Below are 22,144 nucleotides of genomic sequence, written 5' to 3' on the forward strand. Positions count from 1 at the left end.
TGGTATGTCTTATGGTTAAGGAAGAGTAAAAAACTAAATCATTATTGAATGATGTCTTATCACTAAATATTACTTATTCACACAGATGATATGACGGCGGGCGTTATGAAGAATGAACTGTTGTCCCTTCCGGAGCAGCTGATATCATATCCCTTAGTCATGTTAGTATATCTCGCCTATTTTTACCCCAATACGTTTTACTGTATATCTTATTTTTACATTATGTTTTAGATGAGGAAAACCCGGTAGAAGAAACGAAACCGGGTAAGTACATTGTAAACATATCATTGAGTTACAAAGTAAATTTCCTTTTAATTTCCCTTTAAATTTATTGACCAGAAATTAAAACACGGCAGTTTAGGATAAGGTTTTTACTTATCATTCTAATAGATTGTTTAGAGTTAACGTAATACGGCATCATTGATATACGATTTCTAGGTATGTTCAAAGAAACAGACATGATGAAATTAGCCGTGTTTTATCAATAGGAAAGAAGAGGTGAAAATGCATAATATGATGCACTGTTTTCTTTTCTTTAATTAATTTTATGCCTATATTTTTTTGTGTGATCTGGTACAAACATTTTCAAAATAGAAATTTGGAGCCTTTAACATGTTTAATCATAGTCAAAAGTGTCCTGATCAAAGAATGTAAAATATATACAAGTAACTATTTTAAAAAGGTTATACATTAAACTTCACGAACAGCTGTCAAAGTGTAAATCTTACATTATAGATAAAGAGTTTTTTTATAATACAGAAACATAACAACAGTTTATTGTTTCCTTTTTTTGGTATACTAGTGCATTTCTAAAAGCAAACTTTTTATTTATTTGTATGTTAAATATCAGTCGAGAAAACTAATTTCCATACGTTTATCACGTGATCCAACTTTCTACCTTATTGTATTTAGAATAATGTTTTGTTTATTCGTTTAATTCATCGAATGTAAATATACGTATTTATTATTTCAAAATCAAACACAGAAAAACCTCCTAAAGGGGATATAATATACTGAAGATCCGATTCGAGTAAATTGACATTTTCATAACATACATGTACTTTTGTTTTAATTCCTTGTTGATAAAAAAGGGGAAAATATAAATATGAATTTAAGACTCACTCCGTCTAATTTGACCTTAAATGAATTTTGCAATCCCTTTTAGGTACTTTTTTATTTAGTCATATTGGCTCAAACGTTTCTCCTTAATCATACATCCGATATACCTGATGAACAGATATTCATTAAACTAGTTGAAGTTTTGAGATGTCTTTCTAATCTATTACTGTGATCAGCATAACGATAACCACATGTAAAGTATGATCCGCTGACCTTGGTGGATCTCTTGAAAACACCCTAGTTTTTTATAAGAGGTTTGAGTTGCTCATGGTCTAGCTCTCCATGTTGTAATATGTGCATTCCGATTGTTGAAAGTATGTGTTACATCAACCAGCCATAATCCTGTATATCGTTTACAGTTTACGAATTTTTGTGTGTCTTATGGTTAGAGAAGAGTCAAAAACAAATTCGTTATTGAATGATGTCTTATCATTAAATATTACTAATCCACATATATGATATGAGTAAAACTTTATGAAGAATGAACTGTTGTCCCTTTCGGAGCAGCTTTCAAAGCAGCTGATACCATCCCGGTTTAAGGACGTGGTTGTTGTTCTTTATACTAAGATGTTGAGATCTATGGACTGTTTTCGTCGTTTTTCTGTTATTTTGCCACGGTGTAGCCAGTTTCTCTTAGGAGTTTTGAATTATTTCTTAGTCATGTTAGTATATCTCGCCTATTTTTACCCCAATTAGTTTTACTGACAATTTTATTGTTATATTATGTTTTAGAAGAGAAAGTACTGGTAGAAGAAACCGAACCTGGTACGTACATTGTAAACATTTCTTTGAGTTACAAAGTAAATTTCCTTTTAACTTCCCTTTAAATTTATCAGATAACGATAACTTTCATATTTGAGAATAACATTTATTGACCAGAAATTAAAACACGGCAGTTATGGATAAGAATTTTACTTCTAATAGATTGATAAGAGTTAACGTAATACGGATATGAATGACTTCGTCGATTACGACATCACTGATTAATGATTTCTAGGTATGCTAAAAAAACAGACATGATGAAATTAGCCGTGTTTAATCAATAGAAAAGAAGAGGTGAAAATTCATAAATGATGCATCATTTTCTTTTATTGCATTAATTGAATAAATAAAGACCTTGGCATTCATTCCGCTATTGCCTCTGTTCAAATTGAAAAAAAAAAATCAACTGCCGTTTGAGGGTTACTTTCGGCCACGAAATATACCAGTTACATTTGCAAATCTTAATTCCAAAAAGCATTTACCAGGTGCTAGCTCTTTTCTCTTATAGGACCTTCAATGAAGGTATGATGTGGTATTGTCGAGAATGTAGAATCATTTTAAGTAAGGAAATGTAAGTGCAAAACTTATGCAATATTCTAACGGAAGAACAACAACGATAAATGTTTCTTTTGCTGATTGTACAACATTAAATTGTTAGAAAAAATTCAAATAAAAAAAAAGACGAATTCTAACTATAATGAAAAACTAGATTAGATAGAAAATAGAAACTTTAAATAACAAAAATTATCAGCTAGACAAGATCTGCAAATGACTCCTTTTGAACTGAGTTTTACTGTTCGTATTGCTGTGTGTTTGTTTATTCTATTTTAGCTAGAGGTATAGGGGAGGGTTCTTCTCGTTTAATTTATGTTGGCATGATACTAAATATTTTAATACTAAATACTTTATGGAAGGGATTGTGCTTGATTTTCATATGATTAGCACAAAATCTTTCGATCAGTTTAATTTATGTCGTCTGTAGCTGGCATGTCAGCTACTGTTTGTAGACCTTTCTTAATTAATGTTAGTCGTTTTAATTTTGTTTAATTTCTTCTTTTTCCTATTTTAAAATCGAACTCGGATTTCATTGGAAGGTGCCAAGACCTTGTTGATAAACATTCCGTATCAACTTCACAAATAATACACGATGGTCTTGAAGTATAGATTCTGCGTACTGACGTTGTTGTTAATCTTAATTACGTGTTATAGTATTCTTTTATTGTCTTTATCAATATTACTTTGACTGTTAAGTCTGTTTTTTGAGATATCCAATTGACGTGACTCTGGCCACAGACCACAATTAAATTCCTCTATTAGTTCTTTATAAAGTTTTGTTTCATTAAAAAAAATGCCCCATACATTTTTGTCAAATCTTTTGTGTGTGAATTGTATAATACTAGTCCAAAAATATATCCAAAATTCACAAAGATTGAACCAATCACTCTTACAAATTTAGCCAATACACATCCATACCCGTAGGGCAAGTCAAGAGATGTTCCGAAAACTGTAAATATCACCTTTTTTGCACCTGGCCTAATCACTCTTTCCATATCAAAATCAGTTAAAATACAACATCCAAAAGTCTATTTCACCTCTCTTTTTTCATTTCCACCCCCAAAAAAAAAAGAAATGAGTGAGGAAGGAAAAGAAAAAAAATTAAGAAAAAATACACTCTAATTAAAAGGAACTATATTCGTGGACAATGAAAAGTGGGGTCATTAATTGTGGTCTTGGGCCTATTAGGGGTCTTAAACTTGACCAATTCTAATAAAACTTGGCATGATTTAAGCTTAGTGTATTATAAAACAGTTTAAAAAGTTTCAAAGCCATATGATACTAATGAACTTTTGGTGCTGAATTGAGGCGTTGAATTAGAACAATTTCAACTATCAAATGTGGGCTTCTAAAAACCAAAAGATACCAAAACTTGCACTTTTTAATGTATCTATGTATAAGTTATTACCTATTCAAAGCAACTGATAGCATACTTCATGTATCAGACTTATAAAAAATGGTCCGAAGTTAATTTTATATCAGCATGTGCCAAAAAATAGAGGTTTTGAAATAAATTGAGGCCTTATATGAAATTTAATATTTTTCACTTACCACAATTTTCTGAAGTTGTTAAGGTATAAGAAAACCTTTTACATGTTATAAATGTACTTTTAATGGAAATATAAGTTTCAAATAGCATAACACATGTGGATAAAATGGTCTTCTGCAATGTCAAGCTTAAAAAACAGGTTGTCAATTTAGGCCATTCCCCAAATTTGCATATTAAAAAGCATATAATAATATGGGAGATGGAGATATGTTTCTTTTTGCTCAAATCTTTGCTTAGATATGATAAAACATGCAGCCTGGATGTAACAAGACTGTCACTTCCAAACATAAATGTAGAAAGTATGGTCTGATGCGAAGTTATTTACTGTACTTTTTAAAACCGGCATGAAATTTCAGCCTCAAAAGGCCAATATTTTAACCACTAGCTATCAAACTAAAGAAAATAAAGATAGTCTGTGAAACAGACAAGGCCAAACAACCAGTAATAAGTGCTTTTGATACAGATTCAGTGAAATCTGCTGTAATTAATACAACTTGTATGTGCATAGAACCTCATTTTTCACTTGCTTCATACTGACCGTTTGACTAAGACCATTAAATCCAGCACATTTTGCACTCTTATTCTGATTTGATCTACTTTTTTTTGTGTTCAGTGTTCAAAAATGAGTTAAACATCTACATTAGATACCACAAACACAAATAGAAAATCAGAAAAATCTGTCAGAGAGAACGTAAGCATGCTACTTTTGTAAAAATATTGAAACAACTGAAAAAGTTCAATTTTGGGCATGTAGGCAGAAATGTCACTTTTTTACAAAATTTCTATCAAATAAAAGTGAAAATCATTTATTCTCATGTAGTTTGACAAATTAATACCAATAGATGATTCAGGGAAGTTGTCAAAGTACAAATTCAATATTTCCTGAATTCACCTCTTAGGCCACAGACCACAATTAAAATCCTCTATTAGTTCTTTATAACGTTTTGTTTCATTAAAAAAAATGCACCATGCATTTTTGTCAAATCTTTTGTGTGTGTAATGTATAGTACTAGTCTAGAAATATATCCAAAATTCAGAAAGATTGAACCAATCACTCTTACAAATTTAGCCAATACACATCCATACCCCTATGGAAAGTCAAGAGATGTTCCGAAAACTGTAAATATCACCTTTTTTGCACCTGGCCTAAATCACTCTTTCTATAAAAAAATCAGTTAAAATACAACATCCAAAAGTTTATTTCACCTCTCTTCTTTCATTTCCACCCAAAAAAAAAAAACTAAGAAAAGAGTGAGGAAGGAAAAGAAAAAAAATAAGAAAAAATGCTCTCTAATTAAAAGGAACTATATTCGTGGACAACGAAAAGTGGGGTAATTAATTGTGGTCTTGGGCCCTCTGTACTTATGTATCCCGTCATACTTTGAACGACAAAATTATTTTATTTATTAATATTACTTTTACTGTTAAGTCTGTTTTTTGTGATATAAATTTGACGTGACTCTGTACTTATGTATCCCGTCATACTTTGAACCAAAAAATTATTTTATTTATTAATATTACTTTTACTGTTAAGTCTGTTTTTTGTGATATCCATTTTACGTGACTCTGTACTTATGTATCCCGTCATACTCTCAACGACAAAATTATTGTATGTCTACCTGTGCGAATTTCAAACGCGCGATTTTACGCCAGTACTTAAAACCTTCCATCCTTTGTGGGTGGATTTTATATAGATAAATAAAATCGTATAATAAAAAAGCATGAGGATGTTAAATTTGATATATGCCTTTTTGTGCTTTTTGTTACATTTGTTTGTTTTTATAGTGATTAAGATGATAACACAATGTTGACTGCTGTACCCCTATTTTTGACATTTTTACCTATTGTGTCTGTTTGTTTTGTTCACGCATCGTTGTCAATATAATGGAATTTGATGCGACTGTCATACAAGTGAGAGGTTTAGCTAACTATAAAACCAGGTTCCATCCACCGTTTTCTACATAAGAAAATTCCTGTACCAAGTCAGGAATATGACAGTTGTTATCCATTCGTTTGATGTGTTTGAGCTTTTGATTTTGCCATTTCATTAGGACTTATAACTAGAAATTGACTATGAGGGTCGGTTGAAAACAAAACTTTACGACAAAAGAGATAATTTCAGCTTCCCAATTGTGACCTTTTCATTTTTAAACCAAGAGTTCCTTTTTGAAGTTTCCTCGGAGTTCAGTATTTTTGTGATTTTACTCTTTTCTGAGTTTTAGTGTGCGTATTGCTGTTTGCTGTGTATTTGTTTATTCCACACTGGCTAGAGGTATAGGGGAGGGTTGAGAGCTCGCAAAACATGTTTAACCCCGCCGCATTTCTGCATTTCAGGAGACTCTGGCCTTTGTTAGTCTTGTACGTTTTTTTTTAAATTTTAGTTCGTTTATATGTTTTGGAGTTTAGTGTGACGTCCATTTTCACTGACCTAGTACACATCTTTGTTTAGAGGCCAGCTGAAGCCCGCCTCCGTTTGCGGAATTTTACAGCATTACATTGAATTGCCAGTCACCTTCCTAGATAACATAAAAGGATAAAGATGATCAAATTGAAAACACTTTTGTTTCATTCTTTTATTTTTTTTTTAATTGTCAAGTACACACATTTCTAGTTTTTATTTTAGAATTTTAAGCTACAGTATAACACATTTCTCTATTCTAGAGAATGATATAAAATAAGGAGATGTGGTATGATTGCCAAAGTAGACAACTATCTACCAAAGACCAAATGACGTAAATAATTGCAACTATAGACTAAGTCACCGTATGTCCCCCTACATGGAGCAAAACCCATACCGCATAAAAGCTAAGAAAGGTCTTGACATGAAAAGTATATTTTAAATAAATTTTAGATAAACGAACGTTTTGAACAAAAAATGATGTAGAGTATAAAATCTAACTCGGATGTGATTTGATTGCAGTGTGTTTTTTTATTCATTAATTTTGATCACGTCGTAGATTTTTCTTGTAGTCGTTTAACAAAATAGAAAGAAAAAGGGGAACAACGATCTTAAACTTAATCGATCACTACTATGAAACAATGCAATTTTATGAATAATGATCATGTTGTTTTGCTTTATCATCGTCCGTGTATTGCGGAATAAATTGATACTATTTAATTGTTTAAAAATCATATCGGCATTATCAAACAAACCCATACAGGTAACTATAATGAATGATTATCTGTGCTTTTTGTGATGGTCCCAACTATAGCCTGTAGCAGTATTGGTATTTAACATCAGCGCCAAAATCGTATTGACTTTCCTAACACGTTTATCAACAATTAGAACATAGAATGATGTTTCTGACATATTTACAGTGTTCATCTTATACTAGTATGCACATTTTTGTATTTTGACATTACTTATTTTAGCATTCTACCATTACATTTCACCATTATCAATATTTTAAATGTTCCATCAGCCAGTCTGTACCTTTCCGGCCTTGATGTCTGGTGCAGAAATGGCTGGAATTGTCAGATATTGGGCTGATAACTATTTTATACCAATAAAAACATGTCTCAAGGTACTTGTTTACATGATGAATAATTGCATACATACTTTAAATATACTATACATTATATAGTTTACAATAAAAAAATAGCTAGAGGTTGTATTCGTTGATTGACTATGTATTTTAAAGTTGATTTTGTTAAATTAGCGTCTTCTGAGTTTAAGTGTGCATATTGCTGTTTGCTGAGTATTTGTTTAATCCACATTGGCTAGAGGTATAGGGGAGGGTTGAGATATCACAAAACATGTTTAAGTATGGTGCATTTGTGCGTCTGTCCTAAGTCAGGAACCTCAAGCCATTTTTAGTCTTATATGTTGTTTTTTTTAATTTTGGTTTATTTATATGTTTCTAAGTTCAGTGTGACGTCCATTTTCCTAAAATAGTATACATTATTGTTCAGGGGCCTTCTGAAGCTCACATCTGGTTGCAGGATTTTCTCCCCGCGTTGATTACCCATTGATGGCCTTGGGCTGTTATATACTCTTAGGTCTGGTTATTGTCTGTAAACATTCCCCGTTTCTATTCTCAATTCTATTACATAACATGTTCAGGTATATACATTGTGTCGCATTTTTATCATCAAAAACTGAAAATCAATACTTTTTATTCAAATGTTGTTTTGCGAATGCGTTAACATGTGATGCATTTTTACATTCACAAGTTACCAACTGCTTGTCTATTGAACACTTCTAGTGGAGATACAATTAGTGAGCAATAACTCACATTTCAACTCGTTTAATCTTTTAAATTCTTTGTGAAACCTGCTACGTATCTAATATTTTTATCTAAACTAACACTGGAAATTACACTATATACTTAGATTTTATCATAATCTTAGTTGAAACCTGATTGCTTCGCATAAACTCATATTGAAACGACACAGAATGCTTCGACAGACTTCAAAGTCCTTACAGCATTAAAGGGAAGAACGGCTGATCTTTACTTCATAGAAATTTACCGTGTACAGATCGGTTGGTTATATGTGTATCTTAAACTCAAGAGAAATTTACATTCCACCAGAATTCATCCTGATCAGCTACTTTTAATTCGACATGAACTGGTGTCTCTATGTTCTGTCTGTGACACACATCTACTCCCACTTAAAGACTGAATAACTTAACATGAAACTTATACTTGTCAATATATTCCTATTGCTCTTTGAATGTGATGTTTATCCGTTTATTGATTTATGGGAAGGTCCACAAATGTGTAATGTTGAATATATATCGGCATATGTATGCGTACTGTATACTTCACATAATTGTTCATTAATGTTTGTCTACTCTTTTTGTGATATCATATTTAATATGGTGTGTACAAATGAAAGGTTCTATTATTACATAGTTCCGATAAATACATTAATAATTTCAGATACAGCAGATAGTTTGACATGTGGTACGTGTAAAACAACTTATACATCAATACAATCGTTTATGCAGCACAAAATGACGCACAAGGTAAGTAAGTACACTGATTATTGTAGTGTTGAAACTGTCCGTTTCTCATTACCTGTTGCATGTTAATAAATATTACAGCGCGATATTCATTTTTTTTTAGGAATACAAACGAATTTGTTACGTTATTTACATTTCTTATTTTCTTCTCAAACAATTCCCTAGCACTTTTAGTTCCGTTTCTATGATTTTGTATTGTTGAAATTAAATTAGCGACTGAGTAACGCCTATTTTAGCAGTAAGTATTGATTTGTTTCAAACAGATCAATTAATACAAATTAATACATGTGAAAAATGCAAAGTCCTAAATCAAGCGGAAGTCCAACAAAATATATAACTTTTTTTATTATACATGTTTTTTTTTATCTTCGACTTTTTTAGTCTTCCTACACTCAATAAGAGTTACAAATTTTAACAAATGCTATTACTTCTGGATGAAATCGTTAATGCATATGGTAGGGTGACATGCTGATGCGAGTTTAGGTTAAACATATTTGATTGTTCAGAAACTAAATATACGGACGAGACACCAGTTTTACTACTCAGTGATATCTTCCCATATATATGAACAATTTCCAAATAAATGAACAGTAACAGAAATATAGAAGATAGATTAATATATACATAATATACTTTTTATAACGTTTGAAGACTTTGATAATAAAGTTGAAAATGGTTTAGGTATATCAAACTGATGCGAATAACGACTTGTGAGCTAATTTTCATCTTTTATTTTGAATTTGAGGTGTGCAGCGATTAGTGTACTCGTATATCATTACAGTCATTGAAGAGCATATGTAACAATTCCAAATGCTCTGTGAAATTAATATTCGAGGAGTAACATGTATCAACCTAAAATGTAATAGAACACTTTGAGTCTTATTGACATTTATAAGATATAAATTTTTCAAATTTTTTTCTCCATTCTATTCTACACAGAATAACAATAGATGACCTTGGTCATATATGTTCGGATGGCGGGAAATGTATGAAAATCAGAAGACGCTTATCCTGTGTCGAAGCACCCGATCTCGTTCCGTATTGGAGCTTATTTTTTGTATGATCCTGATGTTTCGTTTGCTTTATCAACTTATGAGATTTTACCTTCGCTTTACATGGTTAACTACTGTTGCATTTATTTACTATAATTTTCAATAACGTTTGAATTCAAATGTTGAGTATAACAGGTTAGTTACCTATAGTTGTTAATTTCTGTGTCATTTGGTCTCTTGTGAAAAGTTGTCTCATTGGCATACACACCACATCTTCTTTTTCATATATACCTATATAGGTTTGAACGTTGTTTTCAATTTAGACTTGTTTATATTTTTTCGTTTGGGCTTGTCTTAGATTTGCTTATGTGTTGATATGATCCGTTCATCCTATTTCGACTCTTCAACATTCGGGGGTCTATCATAAATTGAGGTAAATTATATGGCCTTCCAAATACCGTTTCGATTCCTAACATCACTGAAGAGACATTAATTGTCGAAATCCGGATATGGTGTACTAATTTTTGCACCTTTTGTTTGCGGTATACTATCTTTTCCGCAAGTTAATTGTTTTCTGTTTGGTATTAAATTTATAAATTTTAAAAGATCCATTTTGTAACATCTTGTGATCCGTTTATTTGGCAATCGCCAATGGCAGTCAGCAGGGTTTAAGAACATCTGTTGTTCGACCTGTTAGTCAAATGCGTTTTGTTAAAATATACTTTTTTACTTTTTTGGTCTTTTGGAAAATATATATATATATATATATATATATATATATTAGTCTAAATTGAAAACCTATGATTGCGTTGAATAAAAACCGCAATTTTTATACGTGTGCATGCAAAACAAATTTCTTGTTAGAGGGGTCTTAATACAGCACAAACAACATTTTCCAAAAGACCAAAAAAGTGAAAAAGTATATTTTAACAAAACGCATTTGACTAACAGGTCGAACAACAGATGTTCTTAAACCCTGCTGACTGCCATTGGCGATTGCCAAATAAACGGATCACAAGATGTTACAAAATGGATCTTTTAAAATTGATAAATTTAATACCAAACAGAAAACAATTAACTTGCGGAAAAGATAGTATACCGCAAACAAAAGGTGCAAAAATTAGTAAACCATATCCGGATTTCGACAATTAATGTCTCTTCAGTGATGTTAGGGATCGAAACGGTATTTGGAAAGCCATATAATTTACCTCCATTTGGGATAGACTCTTGAATTTTGAAGAGTCGAAATATTAGAAATAGGATGAACGGATCATATAAACCCGAAGGAAAATATAATACAAGCCCAAACGAAAAAATATAAACAAGTCTAAATTGAAAACAACATTCAAACCTATTATTGCTTTGGATAAAAACCGCAATTTTTATACGTGTGCATGCAAAACAAATTTCTTGTTAGAAGGGTCTAAATACAGCACAAACAACAATTTTCAAAAGACCAAAAAAGTATATTTTAACATAATGCATTAGACTAACAGGTCGAACAACAAATGTTCTTAAACCCTGCTGACTGCCATTGGCGATTTCCAAATAAACGGATCACCGATGTAATAAATGGATCTTAATTATAAATTTAAAACTAAACAGAAAACAATAAACTTGCGGAAATGATAGTATACCGCAAACAAAAGGTGTAAAGGTTTTTGTACACCATATCCGGATTCCGACAATTATTGTCTCTTCAGTGATGTTAGGAATCGAAACGGTATTTGGAAAGCCATACAATTTATCTCAATTTAGGATAGACTCTTGAATTTTGAGGAGTCAAAATAGGATGAACAGATCATATCAACCCGAAGGCAAATATAATACAAGCCCAAACGAAAAAATATAAACAAGTCTTAATTGAAAACAACGTTCAAACCTATGATTGCGATGGATAAAAACCGCAATTTTTATACGTGTGCATGCAAAACAAATTTCTTGTTAGAGGGGTCTAAATACAGCAAAAACAACATTTTCCAAAAGACTAAAAAAGTGAAAAAGAATATTTTAACATAACGCATTAGAATAACAGGTCAAACAGCAGATGTTCTTAAACCCTGCTGACTGCCATTGGCGATTGCCAAATAAACGGACTACAAAATGTTACAAAATTGATCTTTTAAAATTTATAAATTTAATACCAAACAGAAAACAATTAACTTGCGGAAAAGATAGTATACCGCAAACAAAAGGTGCAAAAATTAGTACACCATATCCGGATTATGACAATTAATGTCTCTTCAGTGATGTTAGGGATCGAAACGGTATTTGGAAGGCCATATAATTTACCTCAATTTGGGATAGACTCTTGAATTTTGAAGAGTCGAAATATTAGAAATAGGATGAACGGATCATATAAACCCGAAGGCAAATATAATACAAGCCCAAACGAAAAAATATAAACAAGTCTAAATTGAAAACAACGTTCAAACCTATGATTGCGTTGGATAAAAACCGCAATTTTTATACGTGTGCATGCAAAACAAATTTCTTGATAGAGGGGTCTAAATACAGCAAAAACAACATTTTCCAAAAGACCAAAAAAGTGAAAAAGTATATTTTAACAAAACGCATTTGACTAACAGGTCGAACAACAGATGTTCTTAAACCCTGCTGACTGCCATTGGCGATTTCCAAATAAATGGATCACAAGATGTTACAAAATGGATCTTTTAAAATTTATAAAATTAATACCAAACAGAAAACAATTAACTTGCGGAAAAGATAGTATACCGCAAACAAAAGGTGCAAAAATTAGTACACCATATCCGAATTTCGACAATTAATGTCTCTTCAGTGATGTTAGGGATCGAAACGATATTTGGAAGGCCATATAATTTACCTCAATTTGGGATAGACTCTTGAATAATTTTGAAGAGTCGAAATATTAGAAATAGGATACACGGATCATATAAACCCGAAGGAAAATATAATACAAGCCCAAACGAAAAAATATAAACAAGTCTAAAATCAAAACAACGTTCAAACCTATTATTGCGTTGGATAAAAACCGCAATTTTTATACGTGTGCATGCAAAACAAATTTCTTGTTAGAAGGGTATAAATACAGCACAAACAACATTTTCCAAAAGACCAAAAAAGTATATTTTAACATAACGCATTTGACTAACAGGTCGAACAACAAATGTTCTTAAACCCTGCTGACTGCCATTGGCGATTTCCAAATAAACGGATCACCGATGTAATAAATGGATCTTAATTATAAATCTAATACCAAACAGAAAACAATAAACTTGCGGAAAAGATAGTATACCGCAAACAAAAGGTACAAAGGTTTTTGTACACCATATCCGGATTTCGACAATTAATGTCTCTTCAGTGATGTTAGGAATCGAAACGGTATTTGGAAATCCATACAATTTACCTCAATTTAGGATAGACTCTTGAATTTTGAGGAGTCAAAATAGGATGAACGGATCATATAAACCCGAGGGCAAATATAATACAAGCCCAAACGAAAAAATATGAACAAGTCTTAATTGAAAACAACGTTCAAACCTATGATTGCGTTGGATAAAAACCGCAATTTTTATACGTATGCATGCAAAACAAATTTCTTGTTAGAGGGGTCTAAATACAGCAAAAACAACATTTTCCAAGAGACCAAAAAAGTGAAAAAGTATATTTTAACATAACGCATTTGACTAACAGGTCGAACAACAAATGTTTTTAAACCCTGCTGACTGCCATTGGCGATTTCCAAATAAACGGATCACCGATGTAATAAATGGATCTTAATTATAAATTTAATAATAAACAGAAAACAATGAACTTGCGAAAAAGATAGTATACCGCAATTTTTAAACGTGTGCCTGCAAAACAAATTTCTTGTTAGAGGGGTCTAAATACAGCACAAACAACATTTTCCAAAAGCCCAAAAAGGTGAATAGGAATATTTTAACAAAACGCATTTGACTTACAGGTCGAACAACAAATGTTCTTAAACCCTGCTGACTGCAATTGGCGATTGCCAAATAAACGGATCACCGATGTAATAAATGGATCTTATTTATAAATTTAATACTAAACAGAAAACAATTAACTTGCGGAAAAGATGGTATACCGCAGATAAAGGTGCAAAGATTTTTGTACACCATATCCGGATTTCGACAATTAATGTCTCTTCAGTGATGTTAGGAATCGAAACGGTATTTGGAAAGCCATACAATTTACCTCAATTTAGGATAGACTCTTGAATTGTGAGGAGTCAAAATAGGATGAACGGCTCATATAAACCCGAAGGCAAATATAATACAAGCCCAAACGAAAAAATATAAACAAGTCTAAACTGAAAACAACGTTCAAACCTATGATTGCGTTGGATAAAAACCGCAATTTTTTTACGTGTGCATGCAAAACAAATTTCTTGTTAGAGGGGTCTAAATACAGCACAAACAATATATATATATATATATATATATATATATATATATATATATATATATATATAACAAGTCTAAAAGGGAACAACATCACCAAAAAAATAATAAAGCTGATCTCAAAAACCTTACCATCACAATTATAGACCACGACGAGGGTTTGTCAAGGGCCGACAGACTCGCTCGGGAAAGGTTTTGGATAAGAAAGCTAAGGACAGTTTCCCCAGAGGGCATACATAAAAAAACATAGAATGAGTCACTCATTTTCATACCATCACTTGTTTCCAGTAACTCAGGCTTCCGTATTTGACTCTTACAGTTTTAAAGAATTTTTTAATTATACCAGTTTAAATTACAGGGTTCTATTCATCTGGGAGGGATGTTTAAGTACGCAGTCACGTTCACTTATTTAACCTTAGTCAAAATTTATTATTATTTTTTAATCATTATCAAACTGCTATCTATTTGGAATGTTTAAATACGCAGTCTCTGTTTTAATTATTCTACCGTTGTCAAATTTGAAATATTATACTAGCTTTGATCGGTCAGTGCTGTGTATTGGGAATGTATTTCCACGCCATCGTTGTTGTAACATCTTAACTGTAGTTACCTGTGAAATGTTTGAGTTGTACCAGTTCATATCGCACATTACTACTTTTATTTGAAGCATATCGTTGCAGTCTCTGTTGCAAATAGCTACATAACCTACGTCATGTTTACAAATTTTTGAATTGTACAATCGTCTCTATGATGCTCAGTTTTTACTGTTTTATTGTATAAATTTCAAGATTTTTATAGTTTTATAATCGGACTAGATTGATATGATTCATTTTACATCGTGATCATACTGATGAAGGATATCTGTTATCCGAAATATTTAACACAATTTCATTTTATCATTATTTTTTGGTGATGTTGGACCCTTTTAGACTTGTTATATGTTATATTTTGTAGTGTACTGTATCATAATTATATGATCCATCGCCCCGTAAGATTTATCGTTGGCTATTATTCAGTCATTTTATATATATATATATTGTTTTGCATGCACACATATAAAAAATGCGGTTTTTATCCAACGCAATCATAGGTTTGAACGTTGTTTTCAATTTAGACTTACATATATATATATATATAAACGTCTGAAAAGTGTACAAAACAACACCAATAACAAAAAAAAAAAGAAAACTATAAATGTAATTATTTATAAATATTTCTGACAACAGATATCCTTCATCAGTATGATTATGATAATGGATGTCACATGAATCATATCAATCTACTTTGATTAAACTATAACAATCTTGAAATTTATACAATAAAACAGTTAACTCGAACATCATAGTTTAGACGCTTGTCTGGATATCTGGATATCTGGATGATTAAGAAATAATTCATGGGGGCTTGAATATATCGTGATTTTACCACGGGTTGGCCCTTTATGACAAATATTTTACCCTGAGCGATAGCGAGGGGTAACATATCGGCATAAAGGGACAACCCGTGGTAAAATCACGATATATTCAAGCCCCCATGAATTATTTCGATTCTAATAGGACAAATACGGCAATTCTTTTGGATCGAAGCGCTCTAGGTGAAGGCATTATTTGCCGTTCCCATAAATAAACGCACTATTAAATTGACGTAAAAGAACGGAGCAAACTGAATAAATGGCATGCTTAAACTATTTACAATGACATATTTAGATAGGTTTGAATGAATCTAAATGATAATTGTATTGATATATCTTATATGGAAACAAAAAATGGCTTATATAACACATTTTAGCATCGTTTGTTTACGTTTCCTTGTTGTGATGATTTTCGGTTTCACAAGCGTGTATTTTCCCGTAAAATGCTTATATTCTTACGTCATCGTTCTATGACGTCGGGTAGCTCATTCATAAAAAAGCATATGACGCGGGAGTACGATCGGAACAGCCCAAACAATATATTCATATTTTTCCACGGGTGTGTACTCAAAGCGTTTGAAGAACGTCATGTTAGAATTGTATATATATATATGGTTTAAGAACATCAGTTGTTCGACCTGTTAGTCAAATGCGTTTTGTTAAAATATACTTTTTCACTTTTTTGGTCTTTCGGGCAATATTGTTTGTGCTGTATTTAGACCCCTCTTCCAAGAAATTTGTTTTGCATGCACACGTATAAAAATTGCGGTTTTTATCCAACGCAGTCATAGGTTTGAACGTTGTTTTCAATTTAGACTTGTTTATATTTTTTTCGTTTTGGATTGTATTATATTTGCCTTCGGGTTTATATGATCCGTTCATCCTATTTTGACTCCTCAAAATTCAAGAGTCTATCCTAAATTGAGGTAAATTGTATGGCTTTCCAAATACCGATTCAAATTTCGATTCCTAACATCACTGAAGAGACATTAATTGTCGAAATCCGAATGTGGTGTACAAATATTTGCACCTCATGTTTGCGGTATACAATCTTTTCCGCAAGTTTATTGTTTTCTTTTTGGTATTAAATTTATAATTTGTAAGATCCATTTTGTTACATCATGTGATACGTTTATTTGGCAATCGCGAATGGCAGTCAGCAAGGTTTAAGAACATCAGTTGTTCGACCTGTTACTCAAATGCGTTTTGTTAAAATATACTTTTTCACTTTTTTTGGTCTTTTGGAAAATGTTGTTTGTGCTGAATTTAGACCCCTCTACCAAGAAATTTGTTTTGCATGCACACGTATAAAAATTGTGGTTTTTATCCAACGCAATCATAGGTTTGAACGTTGTTTTCAATTTAGACTTGTTTATATTTTTTCGTTTGGGCTTGTATTATATTTGCCTTCCGGTTTATATGATCCGTTCGTCCTATTTTGACTCCTTAAAATTTCAGGGTCTATCCTAAATTGAGGTAAATTGTATGGCTTTCCAAATACCGTTTCGATTCCTAACATCACTGAAGAGACATTAATTGTCAAAATCCGGATATGGTGTACAAATGTTTGCACCTCATGTTTGCGGTATACCATCTTTTCCGCAAGTTTATTGTTTTCTGTTTAGTATTAAATTTATAATTAAGATCCATTTATAACATCAGTGATCCGATTTTTTGGCAATCGCCAATGGCAGTCAGCAGGGTTTAAGAACAATTGTTGTTTGACCTGTTAGTCAAATGCGTTTTGTTAAAATTGCTTTTTCACTTTTTTGGTCTTTTATTATACGTCTGAACCAGGGACAACTCTACGATACATGTTATCCATCGGATCACCAGTGATGGTGATACAAGGCTGAAAACACATTCTGTATATATAATTCGTCTAAATAACAGCCCAACAATGTTATATATATAACACGTATAATGGCATAACAGCTAAACTTAACAATGTCGCAGATATGATTTTTCAAGTCATATCTTGGGAGACGAACTTATAACTATATTTTTACATACATCGACGACCATAAAGACAGAAGTGCTGACCACTACTCCTGATCTAATTCTCTTTTCACAAAATCTATAATATATAAACATATATAGCAATAATGCTGTTTTCATTTATTTTTCAGCCAAAGCAAAAAGAAGGTAAGACGACCACTCAGTTAAAAGGAAGTTGTTAAAAGCATTATCTACTTACTTCCGTTTTATAAGATGACTTTTTTTAAGAGAAATAGACCTTAAATACAGAGTGTTGCGTAGTTTTGATTTTGTTTAACCTTTAAATATCTCGCAAACTATATGAGATATGTAGGAGGTGTAAATAGAAAAAATGATCCGCAATTCAAGATATAAACTATTGCAAAGCAACCGAAACAATTTGTTCGCTCGTTATGGAATTACAGCCTTCAAGGATGGTGTTTGACTAGTTTACGAATCCGTTGTATACATTTTTTAAATATCTTTTCTGCTGAAATTGTTTAAACATTTTCAACAAATATTTTGTTGAATAATCATTGAATGATCGCTACGTTATTTTATCAAAGGTTTGTATTCCTCCTTGGTCAGATAACAAACAGTAATTTTGCTACACATTTTTGTCAATATAATGGAATTACATGTGATAGTCATTCAAGTGAGAGGTTAAGTTAGCTCTAAAAGTAGGTTTAATCCATCATTTACTACCTAAAAAATGCCTGCTCCAAGTCAAGAATATGACAGTTGTTTTCCTTTCGTTTGGTGTGTTTGAGCTTTTGATTTTCCGTTTTTAATTTTCCTTGTAGTTCTGTATTGAACGATCTATATCTTGTAAACTATAACAGAGAGTCAAAAGTCAGGCAAGGGCAAACATGTCTGCTAACTTACAATTTTTATTAAAATTGTCAGTATGACGATTTCATAATGTGTAGTTGCCTTTAACATGTTTAAGTGATGATTTTGGCAATTTTGGTTTTTATCTCAAAAACTATAACAGATTGAACATTGTAGAAAGAGATTTTAAACAATCAGATGACTCCATCAGGAATTATAGCCTGAAACAAAAGATCTTCCTCTTTGAACTATATAGCCAATTTCTTATTGTGAACTATCCTTCTGGTACTTTATAAATTTCATGCAACCGATGTATTTTTCTGTATCGACCGTCATCGGAAACGCTTTTTGCAAACGAAGAATGTATAATAACTGAAACAGTTATTGAGCTGTATAAAGGGCATAAAAAAATTCCAAAATCTATATAATCTCAACTTTGCTTAAAGGAATCGAAATCATAGATTCTTGATAATTTCAAAATTGAAATATTAAAGGTGGTAAAATTTTTTGGCAGCCTTACCAGGTTAGCGACCAGGTTCATAGGAGCCTTTAATTTCAATCTACAAATATTAATTGGATCGATATACTTAGTATGATGCTCAGGACGCAAATCTATATAGTGTTTATATCATTAGAACGAGAAAAAATTTGAAAAGTACAGTGGGAAATCTAGTGAACGAAAACAAAAGAAAATTAACACTTCTTGTGATAGAGTCGAGAAGGTCAATAATAAAATAATGCCGGTGACGTTACTGATCAAAAGTTATTTCTTACATGTAATATAGCATATGATAAAGAAATTATTTGTTTAACTGTATTATTAGAAATATACATGCAAATACACGATGTTTCATGTGCAGTATTTATCGAGATAATATCATTAGAAGCTTGTGAAATTTAATTTTTAAAAAATGCAAATCTTTGCTGCATATTGATAAAAAAAAATGGAAAAAAATCATATACATACAACATCTAAAGATCTTTTGGGTCCTGAATTTTCGAAGTGTTCCACAAAGCCCTTACCATGTTAAAATTTCCCAAACTATACCTATTTTTTTTACACCTAAGTTATCGAGCAAACCGGTCTGCTTTTGTCACAATTATATTCAATAGAGAAATATTATCTTTTCGTGAATATAATCGTTTAAAAGTCGGTCTGTGCAGGTTGAGAAATTAAAGATAACTATTCTTATAAAGCAAGTATCTTTCTACTATATTTTTATATAATTTTAAGAAAAGCTCGTCTCGATTTTTGTACATGTATTTGCGGTCTTCTCGATCTATTCATATTCAATGTTTACATCTATATAATTTACTTTTGAAATTGCCTAGTAACTTAATTTCAAAAGTGCCTATCTTTGCTGAAATCAATCGATTCCTTTGGAATTTTTTCTCTGACCTTCTCTGATCTAGCTCTATATATATGCGCATAATTTGCATGTTCCAAAGAGGTTTACAGCCAGTAGAAAAATACATTGAAGTTAGTACTCCAGGAATTTATTCGCATAGCAACATTTTAAACCAACTTCACATCAACATTCTATAGCCTACTGTACTCGTCGTTTGCTACTTAAGGAGTGAAATGATAGCATTAAATGAACGTTTTGCTTTTAATTCAACTTATTTCTATTTCAACTATTTACCAGAACGTTTTCCTGTAAATCCATGATTAATAGCGTCCTTGCTAAAATGGGACAAACGGTTGAAGATCTAGTTATCAGTGTTTACAGGGGAGGAAATATTTTGTCATTTGATTTCCTTCTGAGTACAATCAAAATTTCCTTAGGTTATTTAGCTGTTCTGTTTCGTTTAAATCATACTATATTCAAAAGTAACAATATCTTATTACAGTCGTGGTAATAAAAATAACAATTGAGGGTCTGCCAGATGATCTAGTTAAAAAATGTATTGAATTGCGCATACCAAAGGGGATTTCCTTAAAAGATGCAAAGATACTTGATGAAGCTTGGGGTAGTCTGATTATTTGGACACAAATGTCAACTGCAGCCTTCAAATCAAAGGACGTGTTCTTCACAGCTATAGAAAAGATATTAAAAGAAATATTCAGCAAATCACCTGTGGATATAAATAGAGCTGCAGATGTAACACTAGATATAGCGATTGAGGACGATGGTAAGATTTATCTTTGTTTTCAACTTTGCGTTTATTGAAAAAGAAAAAAATATACATAAGAGAAAACACTAACGTAAAAGCTTCGATTTTGTGCCAATTATAATTATATGTTGGAAAAATGATTATTATTAGTCAGCGACTGTATCATATGTATATACAAGTTTCTTTAAGTTATTAGCCTATAATCAGTAACAAACTAAGCATTGACTTGCTGGTCCTACTTGACACTTTAAATTACACAAATGAAACATATAAAAAAAAGATTCGTATGTATTGTATATGGAAGCTTGTTATCTAAAAATACAATAATAATACTGAAAAACATTCCAAAACGATCATCTGCATGGAGTTGGTTTTAGTGATCTCTAACTTTAGGTAAAGGTGTGTAATATTCTGAAAATTAGCTCTCGAAAGGGTGTTCAGGTCCCCGTAGACCGCATATATTTATGCTTTCATTATCACAGACGTGAACATAATCCTTATATAAAAAAATATACAGAAACTCGTTGACCATGTGGTTTTCTATTTTTGATATCCTAATGAAATTTTAATGATGCAATCGCTCGTAATTGAAAAAAGAGAAAAACAATCACGCTAAATATATACACAATCACACTGTAGTTAACATCATATATTCGGTACTTGATATGACATGATTATGAAACGTCAGTGTGTTTTTTGTCTACATGGGTATAGAAAGAGAATGAAATATTCGTGCTATTTTCTTCCACAGACTTTACATGCTATATGTGAAATCATTTTTTCACTTTCAGACTACGAAAATGACGAGGATGACATTTTTCGGTGTGGTGTATGCTCTAAAGAATTCTGTGTGCTTGAAGCATTTCAAAGACACAAACTACGCATTTGTAGACAACGAACTACTGTTTCGGGTAAAAAAAATACGGCATAAATACATGAAATGCGTGGAATGCGCCATGAGTTTCACCTTCCTTTACATAGACTGTATTCTGGTGCTACTTTATAAAGAATGGAGTTGGTCTCTGATTATTATTAGGCTACTTGACAAGCATGTTAGATAACATATAATGATAACACATTATATTTCTGCTCATTAAAAATAAAAAACCAACTAAATTTTGAAAGCCTTTGGTCAACTTTGAAAAGTTTGAACCAAAGTTTTTTTTAATAATATCAAACAAATGTTATTCATCAATCATTTCTCAATTTACTGCTGAAAAAAACGTTATATGCTCGACATAAAAACATTCTAAGAGCATATTGAATATGAAAAAACGACATAAGGACAAACAACATCATACAAATCAAAACTTAGAAAACAAAAGACTTCACACCACGAACCCCATCAGAAACAAGCAGATCCTCCAGCACATGCCATCCGTCGTTTCCATAAATCAAAAATCAAAAATCAAACTCAATTTCCAAAATCGTTAAAGGTGTGATACCACCAAATCACATTGTACG

At 31.7% G+C, this 22,144-nt stretch overlaps 1 protein-coding gene across 1 annotated transcript; it reads left to right on the top strand.

The window, feature by feature from the left end:
- The first annotated feature begins 229 nt into the window (after nucleotides 1-229).
- On the top strand, nucleotides 230-21,670 carry LOC127732083 (uncharacterized). Its single transcript, XM_052241138.1, has 6 exons — nucleotides 230-264; nucleotides 1,852-1,884; nucleotides 8,869-8,954; nucleotides 17,887-17,902; nucleotides 20,417-20,698; nucleotides 21,472-21,670. The coding sequence occupies exons 3-6, from the start codon at nucleotides 8,931-8,933 to the stop codon at nucleotides 21,609-21,611; spliced, it is 462 nt and encodes a 153-aa protein (XP_052097098.1). The 5' UTR covers nucleotides 230-264; nucleotides 1,852-1,884; nucleotides 8,869-8,930; the 3' UTR covers nucleotides 21,612-21,670.
- The last annotated feature ends 474 nt before the right edge of the window (nucleotides 21,671-22,144 follow it).

This window comes from Mytilus californianus, unplaced genomic scaffold (assembly GCF_021869535.1).
Source record: "Mytilus californianus isolate M0D057914Y unplaced genomic scaffold, xbMytCali1.0.p SCAF_22, whole genome shotgun sequence".
In the NCBI taxonomy this organism is placed as follows: Eukaryota; Metazoa; Mollusca; class Bivalvia; order Mytilida; family Mytilidae; genus Mytilus; species Mytilus californianus.

Bases quoted from the DNA above. Each gene is read 5' to 3' on its own strand.
- LOC127732083 (XM_052241138.1), top strand. From the start codon at position 8,931: ATGCAGCACAAAATGACGCACAAG. The intron at 20,699-21,471 runs GTAAGATTTATC...TTTCACTTTCAG, and splicing joins TATAGCGATTGAGGACGATG to ACTACGAAAATGACGAGGAT.